Consider the following 19316-nt stretch of genomic DNA (forward strand, 5'->3'; position numbering starts at 1 on the left):
CAATACATGCGTTGAAATGTGCATCACAAAATTTTGTTAAATGTGTATAAAGCAGGAACGTTAGTGAAGCTGTCTGTATTCCTCTATAAATGAATATGGCTGATTCTTACAGTATCTGTTGTCCACACCTGCAGCCTCTGATTTGAGAAGTGCTGCAGCAAAGCAGTAACATTACACACTGTTAACTGTGTTAACCTTCATTAAATCACATGCAAATGCCACCTGGCTGGTACAAAATAACCACACACCTCTACACAGATCAGACTGGTCTGTTAGAACTCGGTATTCTGCTGTTTATGTGCTAGACATCAGATTACTGGACCTCAATCCTGTGCATCACTGCCTTTTCAGCAAAAGTTTTGCTTCATGTTTTTTTTCTTAAAATGCATTTCGGTGCAAGCGCTGATGTCATTTCAATTACAATATGATGACAATTTACAAAGATACAGTAGGATTATGATTCAAATAGAATCAAACTGATGTGATCATATAAACTACTTCATTATGATTTCTCGGAGAAGCGTCTTTCCATTTGTTGAGCTATTATTATGATGCTTCATGATTTGCTCAGCTGTTTCAGAGCTATGAGATCAGTGATGTAATTGGCCGAGAGTGTATTTATTAAATCAACATATCCTCTAATGTATTTTCAATTTAATCTAGCCCTCTTGCAATTTGTGCTTGTACACAAAGTAATAAATTTGATTTCAGATATTCTAAAACAGTGGGTTCTCTAACTGTTAGTTTAGTTGGGACACGCATAACTTGAAAATCGCAGTAATTCTTTTTTCTTCTCTTTTTTTCCCCCCTTTGATTTAGTCACTTAGAAGCAGCAAAACATAAGCTGAACACAGCTGCTTACTGCTGCTGGAAACTAGGACGATGAGAACCAAAGAGTGAACCTGCCCTAGAAACAAAACACTGAGCTAAAAAGCTCAGCTGAGCAGCAGAAAATGTGTTTGTCACTGCATAGGACCCCTTTCACATTAAAGCTGTTTGATTCAGTGTTAATGTAACAAATATTGATTAGCTGAGTTTAAAAAATGTCAAATTCCCAGTGTTGATGCACTAAGGTGCATGTGAGAACAGCTGATTTTAAAATAATCAATAATACTAAATGAAACTCGAAGTTTTTATTATTCTTATCCGTATAGGTTTGAGTGGAGTAAGTGCTAATAGGCCTTCCAAGCAGTAAACCTAAACTTCTGGCTCGTCCCCTCAGAAACCCAGGGTGGACATCAGCCATTAGCTCTACGTTTCCTGCAGCTGCACGGTAAATGAGTGGAGACCTTTCAGTTACTGGCCAAAAACAGAACAGCAACTGCTAATACAGTCCAGTCAAAATTTTTGGCACCACTGAATTTGAAGTACATAATTCAGAATATCTTCAGAAACAAATGCAAATGAACCAATTATTAGCAGAATATTTTAATAAAATGTCTGAAAACTAAACTATGAAACTTGCATAATAGAGAAATAATACTAACACAAAATGTACCCAGACACAATTATTGGCACCCATTTGATGAATTTAAATTAGTTCCTCAAACAAAATGAAAAACAAATAAAACTCAGGTGTGCTTTTCTCTCTAATCCCTCTCCAGAAACTGTGTAAAAGCTTTGACAGACAAGTAGTCTAATAGTATATAGTATGCTTGGGTCTTTCAGGTAAGATCTGATCGTCTTTTATGCTGCACAAATACTGACATTTGAAGCATACTCACAGCAAACTCCTCAGGTGTCACCTTCAGCACATCAAAGACGACGGCATCATAGCTCTTGGCATAATCCACACAGGGTCCATCCAGAGAATCAGAACTGCTGCTGGCCTAAAAGACACACGTTAAACTATCATAGTAACTGCTCTATACCAATATAACCAGCTGTCAGTGACCACAAGCAGAACATTTGTCATGAAACTGTGTACTGTCTTAGTAAACATGGCAAAATGTAGTGATTCACAAGTCAATTTAATTTTATCAATTATTTATTATTCAGATTCCAAGATTCCTTCTCTTTATATACTTTATGCATTGGAATAACAAAATGTCTTTTACCTTAATACTGCTAAGGCGTTAATGATGTTAACGTTACTGCTGAATTGTTGGTCTGTCTCTCAATCTGTTAAGCACTTGGTCCAGAAGACAAACAACTACTAGGCAGATTGCTGTAAGATTTGATTTGGACATTTATGATCTTCAAAAGAATAATTCGTAGTGATTTTGGTGACCCCCAGGCCTCTCTTCTATCAAGTGGAATTTTAGCATAAAAATGTCTCCATGACCATCAGATTAGCCAGATTTTCTTAGAAATTGTTTGTCTCCAGATTATGAATCCTAGTGTTTTTGATATTTTTTTCTGCCTTTTTTCTGAGGAAGGAAATGCATTCAACACAATTGTTAGACCTTAATGACACACACAGTGTGTTTTGGTGAGACTCACTGAATATAAACAAAAACTCAAAAACTCCACAGGGCTTCTTTAATAAAGTCATACAGGAGGACAATGTAGAAGAAAGAGATTAAAGGAGTCAACACTCCAAAGACTGAAAGGCAAAATGCATATACTGAAAGCAATTTAAATGTGGGTATACCACAACAGCAGACACTTGAAAATAAAAATGACTTGCATAATGTGATTCACTGGGTTATTATAGTGAATCAATGCTTCCACCAAGTAAAAACAGATTATTTTCTGTGAATATTACCCATTTCAAATTATGATAATATGGCATAAATGCCTCTGATGTTTTTCCCTTCCCCATCATTACCCTTGATTGAATTTGCTTTGAATATTGACTTTTTATCCTTTTTATCCTATCAGTTAATAAGACTCAGCTCTGGCATTTTAATCAACAAAACCAAATGGAAAGCACTTAAAACAAACACACATAAAACATTATTTTGAAAAATTAGAACAATAGACATACAAGAAGATACATGCACAAGTAATTTTTAGATGTTTTGGAAAGACTATTTACGAGTGGTCCGCAGTGGAAAATATACTGCTTTTTCGCCCTGATCATTACAGGGCTAGCTGGGCAGAAAAGTTGGTGCATACATTTAACAGAGCAGAATTTGTGCTCAACTACTGGTCATATTACCATGAATATTAGGATGGATATCCCTTTTATCTGTCATGATAATCAGGTCAAAATGTATCCTAGATGAACACTGTGATCCATACACAATACTTCAAAGTTATTTTCAAAAAGGGTCACAAAATTAGTCCCTAGGGACAAAACATATCAAGGCAGTGTGGCTGTTATCAACCATGTTGCAGTATTTGCAAAAGTTGGGCCCTTCCCCTGCCTGCAATTAAAGAAATTACTTCTAATTTACTTTAACTGGAAGTAACTACTAATACTACTAATATTTGAACATTAAACTGCTAATAAGTTATTCACTGTGTTCCACAGGAGGAAAAAAAAAATAATAATAACTTAATAGACCTACTGAAACCCAGCTGAATCTTGATTTTTGGATAAAAGCTGGAATTATGGTTTTCATAAGATATTTGCCAAAGTCTCCTGAGACCTACGGTGAGGAGTTTGTTATGGGTAGTCATAGGTGACAAAGGCATGCAGAGGAGCTGAGACACCTCCCAAATCACATAAATGCATTATGGGGACCTGTGCGTCAAGTAAGTTGATTGTTTGGTTCAACTTCTGTCGGGATGCAGGTTTTAAAACAGAGTTGAAAACAAACGTAGACACACTATATACAAGTATGAACGAAACCACTAAACAAATGTAATCGAGCAACCCCTGGGCAAATTTGCATATGTACAGCCTGGAGAAGCAGAGTTCCAGCTTGAGCCCTTGCGAAATTTTGTCATACGTACAATGACGTGTTCACTGTCATGACGTCAGGTCTGCGAGGCTACTGAACTGTGAGGGTAATACCATAATGGTATTAATAATGGTAACTTATGTATATGTGCAGATCTGCTGCTTTACATCGTAGCTATAGCAGATATGATCACTACATACAATAAAATTTTCCCTTTGCACGAGCTGCTAAACACTGCATGTGCATTATCAATCCTCACTACAATAAATTTATAGGCAACAAAAATGACAAAAACAAATACTAACAAATGTACATTTATCATTATCATCATCATCAACAGTAATTTTCCAAGTGAAGTCTGGTAAAGTCTACAGCCCAAACAGACTTTGTGAAGAGGAGATTCTGCATGGGGTGACTTGACTACATCAACTTAATGAATTGTTGATTTGGACAGCCCACAGCAATGGGCATCAACAGACTTCCCAGGAACACACCAGCTAGTCCAGTCATTTGGACATGTATGTTCATGTACAGGACAGCACACCAAGGAAAACCTAGCCTTTAAATATATATCAATTTTACTGGATATCAAGATTATCTCCAGATCAAATTTAAATAACAATGAACACCACGGGAGCTTTTTCTTACCTCTGAGGTGACTGAATTGATGCTGGTGCCATTTGAGAGCCCGTTCCTGCGATACATACTCACAGAGGAACTGTCGGGATGCACAGGTCAGGGCGACAGCTGGGAGGCACACATAACCTCTCATCCATGCCTGAGGAAGGAGGACACGGTCTTTAACCTCTTTAACATGTTTTTTCATTTTCCCTTACTTAGCTTTAAAATTATAAAAAACAGGTTTTCCACATTGTTTGACAATTATTATGAACATTTTCTTCTGTATTTGCTTGTATTAGTACTCGAGTTAGTACTCAAGTTAGTTAAGTGATGCTTATGTTGAGTAAAGTATTTACAGTAATATCTAACCCTTGTGTTGAATTTTGAATAGACATTGGCCATATTCCAAAATCATTATATATCTCCTTTGGTGAAATATTGATGCAATTCATAACAATGGAATGCAATTTATTGTTTTGAATGATGTTCAATACAATAAACTGTGTTGCTGATTTTATTTTATTTTTCATATTTTTGCCATATTGTGATAAATCTCAACACTATAGGATACATTTTGATCCTCATACAAACTACCTAAATGTACAGCATGCTAGGCAGCTTAATGCTGTGTGTCTGTTGTTTTTTTCATTTTAGCTTGTTAGCATGGTAGTTAGTTTAGCATGCTAGCTGAGGATGATGGTTTTGTTGTGTCTTGGAGCACCATGCTGCTGGCGATAGCAACATGCTAGTTAGACTGACGTGTTGGATAGTAGGTAACAACAAATACCTAACTAGCACAATAATGTCTGACTCTAGGTCGGGGGGGTCACAAAAATCTTTAAAAACTAGAGACCATCTTGCGATGGGATCAGACCAGCCACGACGTCCGTTAACATGTTGACATTCCAACCCATGACTCAGTAGTCATTACTACATTATTGCATGAGTACTCAGTATTTGTGGGTCAGACCACACCCATCTTCGAACTCAGCCTTCGTTATGATCTAAACTACACACCCATAAAGTTTCGTAACTGTATCTTTCACGGTTGTGACGCTATCACAGTGACATAATCTGTCCAAAAACAGCAATATAAACACCTGCTAAATCACCCACTACAGTAAGTGTCTTCAGGACCACATTTTTCCCTGATGACACACACTGGTAATCAGCCAAAACCAGACCAAATGTCATGCCAGTGACATTTCTAGCTAGAAGCAACTACTAGTATTTGAGCAGCAATTAACTGGTATTCAGTGATTCACTGTTTTCCACTGGAAAACCTTATTAACCCAACTGACATCCATCTTCAGTTCATCCAACATATATAGTGATTACTGTAATTTGAGAAAGTTACTGATAATTACAGCCACAATGCAATGAAAATTAAGGCCTGTGCATTAGGCAACAGATTTCCTTTTTATATCATCATTATTTCTGTGGGCATTGTATGCTTTAGAAGTACTATGAAGCCTTTACTGTCTCCAGAGAGAGCTGTGTTTAGTCTGATAAATGTCCTCAAGTGATGAGGAGTGAGTGTGGGATGGGTCTTAAGACTACAAGCTTGAAAAGTAAAAAAAAAAAAAAAAAAACCTGGGTGTGTAGAGTTAGAATTCTTTCTAACTATTCTTTTTACTGTCCATCGTGAGTCCAATAATAGTATAGGTTTGCAATGCTAAATCAGTGGAGCATTCTTTACCCCTCGGCCACCAGGGTGCTCCTAACTATGCATTGTAACACAGAGATCAGAGTTAGTCTAACTAAGACTTTTTCGACCATACAAGATAATGTGAAAAACAATAAGAAATGAAAACTGAAACACCTGTACATATAGCCTGTCACATGGTCCTAAAAGATTGGGTATAATTACAGGCAAGTTTCATTTTAGCCTTAAGTCCCAGCTGTGAGGATACAAAGAGAAATACAGTACCATCCACATTTAATCAATAAACCAGCTGAAAATAAGGTTTGTGAGTAGCTGAGGCATGACAAGAGGCAGATTGAAACATCAAGATGAACATAGTAAAGTACATATCTTGTTTTTTTATCATAATGGAAATCTGCATACATGGTTATTTTTCTGCAAGTTCTGCACAACAGTTTAGCATTTTAGATGCTCAGATATTCTGAAGCAGAGAACCAATAAGTAAACATGCCGCAAGAAGCAACATATGCAAGTATACAGGCAAAAAATTATAAACAGTATCACAAACACAGCATTTTTTTTCAGTGCTAAGATGCCCCCTAATGTGCAGTTAAAATGCTGCATGTATACAGGACCATACTTAGACATGTAGATACACTTTTAAAAAGTCAAGTATGATGCCATCCGACACCTAGAAAACCCAAACTGAACACCATTCTCTTATATGCATATAACAGCGTTAATGTTATTTACTAACTCACATCAATGGCTACAAATGCTGCAGTTCCCCATGCTCAAAATTCATTTGGGTGTTAGTTGTTTTTTCCGTCTGTGCCCCTTAACTGTTACAGCAGTAGCCAAGTAAGTAAGTGTTTTAAAGGAGCACTCAACTGATTTTACACATGATAACAGTGTGCTAGTCACAGGAGCTTTGTCAAGTCTGAACAAGACTAGGTCAAAACCTAGTATATGGCTGGACAGTTCTTTATCTGATTGCTTCTCTCCCACTCTTCCCAATAAAGCTGTTCTCATTTACATGCTTTTCTGTTGTCAGACAATGGAACAAGTATGAAATAGTGACAAATGCAGCCCATTAAGACCACGTTAACTAGCAGTCAGTTCCAAGCTATTACCAAGCTGCTCTGCTCTGCAACCTGCATTCTATAACTGCGACATCATCTGACAACATCACCATACACATAACTTAAAAGGCAACAGTTGTGCTGTGATTTCAGCTATATTTAGTTGTAAAATGATCACTCAGAAAGTTAGAGGTTCACGTCTGTGTCAGCTGCTGTGCTCTCAATTGAATGAGACACATAGAAAGGTGTGCCTGAGGAGAGAAAGCCCGATCTCGTGCTTGTAGGGCAATACTTTTGACTCTCTTCTACAGAAAGTAGCTGATAGTCCAAAAAGTCAGATTAGATTTGTTGCTAGGTGCTTTTGTGAAGAAAATTTGCTAAAGGGGTGTGAAAAGTCAGCAAGTCTAGCAACAAAGGCTCTAAATTGGCATCACTGCCTGTAAACACCCCCCCCCCGATGATGCAATGGAAACCGTTTGCGCCAATTCATTTTGAAAGAGCAACAGCCAATTGGAAAACTCCAACACTTGGCCAGCCAAACAGTGGTATAACTTCAGCACTCAGTCACATGGCATTCGGCTGACAGATGGCGTAATTTCGTCAGTCGGTCAGTCACGGACTATCACTCAGAAAAGGCAAAAACATACAGTACTCCAAATATTAATACACAGTAGTAGCCTATATTAGCAGTATACTATTTTTATCTATAATTATTAATACCAGTGCAGTGCCCGTTCAAAACGTGCTTTTTAACCCTAATAATTCAATATTTTATTCAATCATCTAATCATCATCATCATCATCTAATTTCCACATCACTGCTGAGCTATGATATTAATAATAATACTCAGACCCTATTTGTCAGATACCCAATCAGAAAATACTGGACAACAAATTCATATTACCTTGACTGAACTTCAGTATGTATTTTTACACAGAACAAGGACTGTGGATTTTTTTCCTCATCTCTTACATTAGAATCCTGTTAAGAGGGATTTCTTCAGGGCCAGTGTGTACCAACCGATAACTCTGCAATGTACATATAGGCATGTGAGTATTGTTTTAAGACATTCTTGAAAAGATGTGAACCTATACTTCAATATACTGCTTCTCAAACTTATAAAGATGCTTCTAAGGTGATGTGGTGTTGAATTTACTTTTAAGGAGACACTGAAACTCCTGTAAGTGTATACATGATGTGCACAAACTTATTTTAAAAGATAGTTACAGCTGTATCTAAAAACATGTGTTTACTAAAATATCTAATTAATTAAATGTAATTAAGTAAAAATAGTTGCTACTTTGCAAATAACTTCACCGTATGAACTTACAAAAATGTGTGAAACAGCTTATAACTTTATAGCAGAAGTCAGTAAATTACTTTTAGATTCCATTTGGGCACTCCAATTAAAAAAAAAGGTACCTGGTGTGCTAGCACTGTGCATCAGAATCTGAAGACTGTGGATGTAACATACACAACTCAACTCAAATGCGTTTTTTTGGAATATGGATAGGTCTGAGTGCACCTCAGCCAACAAGCTATGACAGTTTTTTGCTAGATGGTCCAGGCAAATAAAAACTAACATTAGTTAGTTAAGTGTATATCTAAGTGTATATCTAAAGTAGCTCATGTCTCATGGTAAATACAGTATTGAATGTAGTGAAACTCCAGGGCTGTCTGGCACTAGATATTTGCTATTTTAAGTGAAAATTTTGATCATTACATCATGCATATCAGCACTGTGGATAGGTTTTAACTCTAAAAAATTGGGATTTAAATGTATAAACAATAATAATTAATCAATAATCCATTCATGTTCCTGAACACAGACACATACGCTTCAGCAAATGTCAGCTTCCCAATACTTCAAATCATATATTATCAGCAAAAAATAGCAGTATTACCAGCCGATTGCATTCAAATTTTTCATAGCATAAATACAGACACATTAGGAAAGCTGAGTTCCCTTAGCACTCATACACGCATGTAACCATTAGATGGCATTATAGACCAATATTAATCTTCCTGCCACATCATGAGACCTACACTGTGTTCAATTCCACACAACACAATTTATTCTAAACAGGTTTTCAGTCGGTGGTGCATTCCCACTGTAGAAGTGACAAAAGCAAGTATGCTCAAAACAATCACTATGCATACTAAAGAGAAAAAAAAAAAAAAAAAAAACTACTGATTTTTGAGTAGGCTGCTGATTGACACAATGTCCCACAATGCAATTTACAAAGCTTCTCACAGCTGTAACAAATTAAAACAAATTATGGATGTTGGTAAAATAGCTGTAGGAACAAAGTAGAATACAGAAAATAGCATGAAAAGTTTGTTATTTGACTAAAGACTATGCATTTTCACATTATTTTGGACCATTAACATTACAATATTTATTTATTTTTTAAAAACAACACGTGGTAAAATTTTTCATAGCACACTCAGTCATTAGTAAGAAGAAAGGTGAAACAATATTCTCACTGATGAAATAAGTGCTACAGTGGTATGAAAGAGTTTGGGCACCCCTGGTCAAAATATTTTTTACTGTGAATAGTTAAGCGAGTAAACGAGGACCTGATTTCCAAAATACAAAGTTAAAGATAACATATTTCTTTCATATTTTAAAAAAGATTACTTTTTATTTCCATCTATTACAGATTCAAAAATAACAAAAGAAAAAAGGGCCCAAAACTAAATTTTGGGCTCCCTTCATGGTCAGTACTTAGTAACACCTCCTTCAGCAGGTATCACAGCTTATACAAGCTTTTTGTAACAGCTAAGGGTCTTTCAGCTCTTGTTTGAGGGATTTTCACCCATTCTTCCTTGCAAAAATCTTCTAGTTCTGTGACACTGTTGGTCCTTCTTGCATGCACTACTCTTTTGTGGTCTAGCCACAGATTTTTCAATAATGTTTAGGTTGGGGGACTGTGAGGGCCATTGAAAAACCTTCAGCTTGTGCTTTTCAGGTATTGTCCATTGTCGATATTGAGGTGTGTTTAGGATCATGATCCTGTTGTAGAAGCCATCCTCTTTATATCTTCAGCTTTTTTGCAGGTGGTGTGATGTTTGCTTCCAGAATTTGCTGGTATTCAATGGAATCCATTCTTCCCTCTACCAGTGTATTGTTCCCTGTGCCACTGTCTGCAACACAAGCTTAACAGTTGGAGATATGTTCTTTTCATGAAATTCTCCACCTTTTTTTCCTCCAAACATACCTTTTCTCATTGCGGCCAAAAAGTTCTATTTTAACTTCATCTGTCCACAGGACGTGTTTCCAAAATGCATCAGGATTGTATAGATGTTCCTTTGCAAACTTCTGACACTAAATTTTATGGTGAGGACAGAGGAAAGGTTTTCCTCTAATGACTCTTCCATGAAGGTCATATTTGTGCAAGTGTCGCTGCCCAGTAGAACAGTGCACCACCACTCCAGAGTCTGCTAAATCTTCCTGAAGGTCTTTTACAGTCAAACAGGGGTTTTCATTTGCCCTTCTAGGAATCCTACAAGCACTTCTCTCTGAAAGTTTTCTTTTGGTCTTCCAGACATCAACATGACCTCAACCGTTAATGTTAACGGCCATTTCTTAATGACATAACAACCTGAGGAAACGGCTACCCAAAACACTTTGCTATCTTCTTACAGCCTTCTACTGTGTAATCAGCATCAATTATTTTAATTTTCACAGTGCTAGGCAGCTGCTTAGAAGTGCACAAGCAGCTGCTGATTGTTGGGACATAGTTTGATGAGTCAGACTATTTATAAAGCTTCTTTGAAAATGCATTAATTTGTGTTTTCTAACAATGACTGTGAACAACCCATAGTCTTAACAACCTAATTAAGGCCTGAAACCTTGATAAAAGTAATCTGAGAGCTCAATTTTTTGGGGGTGCCCAAACATTTGTATGGTGCTCCTTTCCTTTTTTTCTCCAATCTAAAATTTTACAAAACAAAAATACACTATTCTTGCTTAAAATGTTGAAAACAATGTTTCATCTTTAACTTTATGCCTTTTGGAGATCAGTTGATGAACTGATCTCCAAAAGATCTAACAGAAATTTTGAACAAGGATGCCCAAATTTTTTCATACCACTGTATGTCCTGAAGTAATCCTTCACATTTTCATGAGTCTTGGGCTGACTTGAAGAAAACCCTCCTTTTCCAAGAGCTGTTACTGAGGAAAATACTTTGTGGATAGGAGGATAGTTCCCCTGAAATTCCATTAATCCAAGGAGAAAATAGTCCTCATCATTGAAGCCATCTCTCTCATATAAGTGAAACATGAAATACAGTAATTATTAAAAACCCACATTAGTGTATCTTGTCTATCAGTCAGACCTACACTCTCTCCTGTCACGCTCTTGAAGGTATGAATCATTTTTCAGTCTTTTTGAGCTCATCATCTGTGACAGACATAATTCTTGGCTGTTTGACAGATTTTTTCCCTGGTTCATTTCTGCAGTAAAGACGTCGGGACACAGTATGACTTTGTTTTCACACACTAATTTATTTCCTCTGGAGCAGAAAAAACACGTTACACCAGCCTTCAGAAACTCCTGCAGGTTAAACTGGGCTAACAGCAAAAGACTGACTAAAAAAAGGACTGAAAACACTCACTAGCTTAGAAACATTAAGGCTAGAAACAACCCATACTGCAACAATCTCTATAGTAAATACTGTAAAAATTATCATCTTATATTTGGAGCAATAAGGTATCCTCTCTCCAGAGCAGTAGAGAACTGTCAGCATTGTTTAGGCACTGCGCAAAAACAATTGGGCGCTAAGCCAAAGTCTTACGATGGTAGTGAAAACCCTGACCTCAAAAGCAACCTCAAAAAATGTCAGTATGTACACTTAAAAAAAACGCTTTTTTTGTGTGTCCGCTTCTGATGGAAACTACTCTCCTACAATGCAGTGGAGGAGGAAAATGCAAGAAGAAATGGAAGAATTACTCACTTGAAAAAAAATCCTAACTCTTTGGAAAAGGTGGTGAGACATACATTTATAAATAAATAAATTAACAGTAAAACATACAAAACCACATATTTTATGCTTTCTTGTCAGTATAAACAGTAAATATGCTGATTTCTGGTTTCCTACATGCCTAAACTGTATACTATAAATATTAAAATACAGTACGTACTGTATAAAATTAACATGTCGGATGGAATTGGAACATAGGATTAATCTAGTTCTGTGTCCCAATTCCATCCTAACTCGTGTACATATTATATTTTGCCATTTTACCCTGTCACCAGCAATAAGGATCTAGACTCACCTCCCACTGTTCAGCATTAAAGGTCCCATATTATAAAGCATGTCTACATGCTAAGTACTGTGAAAGTGTCAAAACACTCGATCAATGGAGAAATGAACACAGCCCATATTCAGAAACTGTGCCTGTAAATGAGCCATCAGAACTATACAGTCACCACCCTCAACTATTCCCCCAGCACGGCCCACCCGGACCTATCGTCCGTCCTTTTGTTGTCGTTTTAAGTTTATTGACAACACAGCACCAAGAAGTCATTCTGTCACTGAGCTAGCAAGCTAAAAAACAGAAAAATGTCGAGGAAACGCTGCACAATCGTTGGATGTCAGGAAGGTTACTGAGTCCTTCCACCAAGGATTACACCTTTTTCTCTCCACGTCATTTTTCATTGTCTCATATTGATTACTTCTTCATCTCTTCCTACTTGTAAAGTGTACCTTTAGTTTAATCATACTGAACCTCCTATGGTACACTCTGACCTCTTTTACCTTCTCTCTGGAAAACTACTTCGGATCTGCCAAATTTAAGAGATGGCAATTTAATATGACTCTCTTTCAGAGCAGGAATTTTCTTACAAATATTACTCAAATTGTGAGTGAGTTTATACTTTGCAAAGCTCAATCAGAAATTTATCTACATGTACTTTGGGAAGTAATTAAGTGTCACATTAGAGGAGCCTGCACTTTTTTTCTTCTCATTTAAACAGAACCCATCAAGAGGAACTTGAGGAAAACTGTATGTTAAATAGCTCTTCTTGAATCTCAGTGAAGGACAAATTATAATGAGGACAGGCAGTAAATGTTGTCCTCTGCTGAGTCAGAATATAGGTCTCTTATTTCTGCACAGGCAAAATTCTTCATCTGAAAATCTTACAAAAGTACTATGAATTTGCAGAGAGACCTAGTAAACTTATTATTAAGGTTAAAGCTATCATTATTCTAATTAATAGGCTTCTGAAGCCCCAGAAGAGATCGTTTTTTTAACTCTTTGAACCTACCTTTTCTCTCAGTTATGCAGTCTTCCCGACTAGATGCCCCTATTACCTTAAAAGCAACTTAAAGTTGCTCTTGACTCAATGCCAAGATCTCCCGATCTGGATGGAATTCCTCCTGAATTGTTCTGAGTTATGGCACTTGGTAGGTCATATCCTCCTTGACTCTTAACTTCACGCTAAAGGTTGGTTCTTTTCATGGAGATCAAAAAACTGCACTTATCTCTCTTCTTTTAAAAAAAGGACAAGGACCCAGTGGAGTAATCCACTTTTGAATTGTGATTTTAAATTGTATGCCAAAGTACTCTAAAGAAGGTTGGATTCCTGCATTACTTCCCTGATTGACCCAGATCAGACACATTTTGTTAAGAGCCATTTGGCCTCCAACAATATACGCCATTTCTTAGATATAACTGAGGTTTCCTCTGATGTGCATCTTTAGGCATGCTTGTTAGACTCAGAAAAGGCTTTCAATTGTGTGGAATGGAATTATTTTACAGGCAGTTTTGCAATGGTTTGGCTTAGGATCTGCTTTTATAAAAATGGTTTGTACACTTTATGCCTCTCCTATCGCACATGTCCAAACTGGTCACCTGGGTTAACATGACTTTTTTAACAAGAGGGACTAGGCAGGGCTGCCATGGGTCTGTTTGCTCTCTCACTGGAACCATTAACCCAGGCAGTTAGGGAAAACCATCCCATATCTCCAATCATAATCAGAGGGACATCTCTTCATATTTCCCTTTATACCGATGACATTTTATTTCACCTCTTGGACGTGCCTCATGTTCTGAATTTCTTAGACAACTTTGGCTCCTTCTCTGGTTATAAAATAAACTGGTCAAAATCGATACTTTTGCCACTATAAGCCTTGATCTAAATCACCTTCCAGTCTCTCTACATAAACATGGCTTCACCTATTAAGTATTATTAGACCCACAGTTTCATATCTGGTTAGAGATAACTACAATTCAGTTCTTATTAAAGTCAAGAAAGATCTGAACAGTTGGTCTATTTAAGATGCTGGTCTCCATGGTTGTGTTTCTGTTGAATATGAAATATGAAAATCAATTTTTTATTTTCTAAACTCATTCTCTCTCCCCTGACACATTATTTATAGTATCTTGACTCTTATGTATTGGAATTTTATACGGAATGGGGAAACGTCCCAGGATCAGCTTTTCCACTCTCTCGACCTCTCTCGTTTTGTTGGCCTCTCCTACTCAATTTTAAAAACTATTATTGGTCATTCCAACTAAAAGCCATTAATACCTGGTTGGACACTTTTTCAGTACATCATGGCACTCTTTAGAAAATGCTTTATCTTTTCCAGTCAGGATTCAGGATTTGCCCGTTTCTGCCATCAAACAAAAAAACTGCAGAATCGCATATTGGGCCCGATCATTTCGAACTATCCATTTCACACTATCCATGAAAACATTTAGCTAAATAGCATAAATTATCTCCCATTTGTTATAGTAATGCACTCTTGTCTGGGTCTACACCTTTCATTTTCCCACAGTGCTCTACACAAGGAATTCATGTGTTAGGCAATGTTTTCAAGCATCAAGGTCTTCACTCTTTCCAATATTTGAAGAGTACTACTCTCTTCCAGGCTCTTCATGGATTATTTATTTATTTTTTTAATCTTAAGCTCCGCATTAAAATGTATACAGTACCTTGGGTAACCTTGAGCAGACAGGTGACCGCGGAAGCAGCGGCGCGGTGCCCCGCCGCTGCTTCCGCGGTCACCTGTCTGCTCGTGACCGGGATGCTCGTCGTCACCGTCGGACACCCGAGCAGCGGGCGCCCGGAGGGACCTCCGGCCACGGTTTTCTCGGCGTATTTCAGGAGACTGACCCGGGAGAGGAGAGCGAACCTTACCACCCACCCCCTTGGTATAACTAATTACTACCAAGACTAAACGAGTAGCATCAGTTTACAACAAACCGTCCTCTTGTGACACCAAACCACTCCTGGTAACAAAAAGTTGAGAAAAAGATTTTCAGTTTCTCAACATTGATTGGAATTTTTCAACAGTCTGGAACACCATTTTTTTCTTCATCAAAAAATTCAGATAATTCACTAAAAATTAACAGTGAGCATTTTTCCACTGCAATGTACCAGCTCAACTCAACTCAACTCTACTCGCTTTTGGTACGAGGTATTTCTTTTTCTACTGCAGGTTTACAGTAGTATATCCTCGTCCCACAAAACTGCTGTGACGTCATTGTCAGTGCGACAGACACAGGAACAATGGAGGATACTGAAGGAATGCTGTTCTTGATTCTCATATGGTCTGAATATAGTATAGGAGTGATTGTTTCTAAGATATGCAACCTGTTTTGACTGTAACAAAGAGGAAGTTGTTCCTGTATAACTTGCACGTTCTTTTGGATCATCAAAATTCTTTTAGTAACTTTTATCATGAGAGGCAACTTGTGCAGATCAGACTCACAACCTAGGAGGAGTTCAAAGAAGTAGGTTTTGCATATTTTGCGGGAAAAAAATTATAGGTGGCCTATATCCTGAGATTCAGCTAAATCCAGGGAACAAGTGCAAATAAGGTTTTTGAATGTGCAGTGTACTATGTGTTACTGGCCAAAACGTGCTTACCTTGATTACAGCGCCACATCTTGGTGGACATGGGTAATTTTTGGTGTCTGACATCTGTGCACTATTCTATACCTCCCCTGAAAATTTTAAACTTAGATAACTTTTACGGTGTTTTCTGCAGCACCACTTTTACCAACTGAAGAATTAAAAAAAAAAAACCACACTGCTTTGAATGCGCAGCCCCCAGCACCCTCGGGCTTGGATGCAGATTTTTTTAAGTGCATTTCTTACAATTCGATGATATTTATATACGGAAATTTGCACATTTAGAAGATAGTTTTGAGGACTACATTCACCCTTTGAATTCACATTTAAAAGGAATAGTCTGATTTCTCTGAGTTAGGGGCTGCCTCTCCACTTCATTTTGTTATCATCAGTTGCTGTTTACTGACTGTAAGCAAAGCTCCTCCATGCACTGATCTGAACCACTGCTCTCTCTGCCTGGGTCTGTCTATACATCCCTGTTAGTCTCCTGAAATAAACAGTGTTGAAATAACTGGATCTTTTCACCAATTAATCAATGACTGCGGTTATTTTACCAGAAGAACAATGACTGTCCTTGATGATCACTTTAATTTGATACATTTAAAATTCTGCTTGTATTACTAGTTTTATTTACTTTAATGTTACCATGCTGTTTAGATAGCTATATAGTAAGTGTACAAAGAACAGTGTACAATGTACAGTTGAACAGTTACCTGAAACATTAGCTTTTGCCTTATACTAAGCCTCTGTTAAACCACCTGACAGGGTTCATAAAAGGAGGACATATTAAACGTATTTTCTACAGTATATTGGGGGGACAAAGTGGTATTTTCTCAGTACTGGGGGGGCAAAGAATGCTTGGTTATGCCCTAGTTCATAGTATATGGCCATTGTGCTATGAAATAATAGCATAACAGAATAACAGACACATTCACACTGTGGCATTTTACAATTGAAACTGAAAAACACAGCAAAGATTTTCAAATCAATCCAATTTTGTTGTAGCTAGCTATCCACTTCGAGGTTGTTGTGAGCCACCAGGAGGGCCCCAAAGAAAGCACATTTCAAATGGTAAGTATTCTGTTTAGCCTGATGATCAGACGGAATTGTCATTTCATTTTCACCTCATTATTCAGTCTGTCATGGTATGTTAATCAAGAAGTAAAAGCAAGGGACATGTCACATATATTAGAAATGGCTAGCGTGCTAACTTCAGTAGAAGAAAAGAATTGATAGAAAAAGAAGCAAAACAAGAGTTAACACTGGCATTGCTTTCCACCACTGGAGACAGCCCTTGGCGAGTAAATGAATGAAGTTTGATGCTGAACTCACAACGTTTCTTCCAGACTGATAAGTAAAGAGCTGCTAATGCGAACGTTGGCAATGTAGCAATAGCCAAATCTTACATACAGCTCCTTTAACTATTAAAAATAAATAAATAAATAAACAAAATAAATAAACCAAAGATTCATCATATTAAAAAGGACAGTTAGTTGCAGTGAAGACGCAAAGACCACATTGTCTGTCATTTAGTATCAGGGTTTGCATCAGATTTGTAATTTTTTTTGGAGTAAGGTTAGTCAATTATGGTAATAATACAGCAGTTCATAGAGCATTTGTAAGTCCACTTCAGTGGCGCACATTCTTAATATGTAATCTGTAATGTGTAATTTGATCTTTCAGGATAACTAATAAAACAGCACTGTATGCTTCCATTTGTCTCTTACATTTTTCTATATATGTGAACGTAAGGGCGGTTGGGTCAGGGCCTGGGTGCAGGGTGGGAGGATCATATTCTGCGTAAGGCCCAATAAATGCTGGAGGCGGCCATGCGCTATACACAGACATGTTTTGACACCTGAGATTCACATGAATTGTTTCTGAGAGATACACATATGCATACCTGAACGACAAACGTAAACACATCAGCCATGTACATGAATCACGGTGCATCTGTCCACATATAGCGTCTTGTCACGACAGCACCTCCGAATGAAACGGCTCTTATAGCCCATATAAATTCCAACAGCCAGGCCTGCTGCTGCTGTGTGTATCTGAGCTGCATCTACAGTTAAAACATGCTAACGCCTCTGTGGTGCCTACCTTTCCACCAGGCTGAGTCCCTCGCTGCTGCTGCTGCTGCTGCTGTTGTTGTTGTTGTATCTGTATTAATATAGACGACAGTATGAGTCCACATTAAAACGAGTATAGCCGCGGTGGTTGATTAAGCCCAAGTAGTGTTTTCCAAGCAGCGTCCAAGGGGGTTACTCCTCCTTTGAGCCGAACATGGAGCCAAGGTCGTAAGGTTTGGTCCGCAGGATCCACAAATCGTGCGGGATACATTAGACGAGATCATACAAACATGGCAGTGACGTGCCAGATTATCTCCAGTCGAATAAAGAAATGAAAATGAATAAATACCGACAGCAGGAAGTGACAGGTAGGCAAACATATCTTGACAGCCAGGTGTATTGCCTTATCATCCTCTCGGCTCCAGAGAGAGCTCCCGCCTCTAATAACAGCTGGCCAATCAGAGAGCGGCTCTAAAACAGCGTTCTTCAGACGCAGGTGCATCTAAGATGCCTTCATGAGTTGCCTGTAGGCTCGTACATTACATTTCTCCGTGGTATGTTCCTAAAACATTCTCAAGCGAGAAAGCTTGAGTGGTTCACAACAAAAATCTGATCCGTAAGCCTCAGACTGCAGGTCCTTTTAAAATTCTTACATAAATTTTAATTTTTCAAACCAGATGAATCCCCATTGTGAATTTTGTCATTCAACGTAGATGAGGAAGCGTAAACAGACACATTTTACAGATTTCTGACACAAAATTTCTCCTCCTGAGTCTAGATCAAAAGAATGTGCTCTGTATCATCTGGATTTAGGCCTAGTGTCTGTTCCTACTGCAATGTTACTGGAGTGATGTAGTAGAAAATATTAACCTTTAAAAGAGTTGGATCCACAAGGTCTTAATGACAAATAAGGTGATTGATAGAAGAAGGTGAAAGAAAGAAAAAAGTGAGAGAAAGAAAGAAGATAACATAATTAAGAATTTGTAAATAACACAGATTTCGTTGAATCTGATTCAGTCTTTTATTTTGTTTTTGTGCACACATATCCACACCCCTTGTCATTAATGAAAATTGACTTGCTGGTGCATTCATGAATTGCTACGCTACACAGCCGTGACAGAATATACAGTCATATTATTATACGGTATGTGAAATAGCACATACTATGTTGAACTATGAACTTGTGAGGTCCCTTGCAAACAAGTTTTTTATATGCCAAGATTTTATTATGACTATA

The 19316-nt window shown here is 37.6% G+C and overlaps 1 protein-coding gene across 7 annotated transcripts in view; it reads right to left on the minus strand.

Annotated features, from left to right (window-relative positions):
- LOC120806131 (ras-specific guanine nucleotide-releasing factor RalGPS1-like) overlaps positions 1-18502 on the minus strand; it is a 51540-nt gene extending 33038 nt beyond the window's left edge. For 5 of the 7 annotated variants that reach the window (XM_040156900.1, XM_040156904.1, XM_040156905.1 and 2 more), the window contains exons 1-3: positions 18111-18502; positions 4440-4569; positions 1725-1829 (exon numbers count right to left, since the gene is read on the minus strand). In XM_040156900.1, the coding sequence (XP_040012834.1) occupies positions 1725-1829; positions 4440-4496 (162 nt within the window). In that variant the 5' untranslated portion in view covers positions 4497-4569; positions 18111-18502. Of the gene's footprint in view, positions 1-1724; positions 1830-4439; positions 4570-17734; positions 17780-18110 lie in introns of those variants that run through there. The other 2 variants (XM_040156901.1, XM_040156902.1) reach the window with 2 other exon arrangements.
- Between the last annotated feature and the right edge of the window lie 814 nt (positions 18503-19316).

Source organism: Xiphias gladius, chromosome 20, assembly GCF_016859285.1.
Source record: "Xiphias gladius isolate SHS-SW01 ecotype Sanya breed wild chromosome 20, ASM1685928v1, whole genome shotgun sequence".
NCBI classification, from domain to species: Eukaryota; Metazoa; Chordata; class Actinopteri; order Istiophoriformes; family Xiphiidae; genus Xiphias; species Xiphias gladius.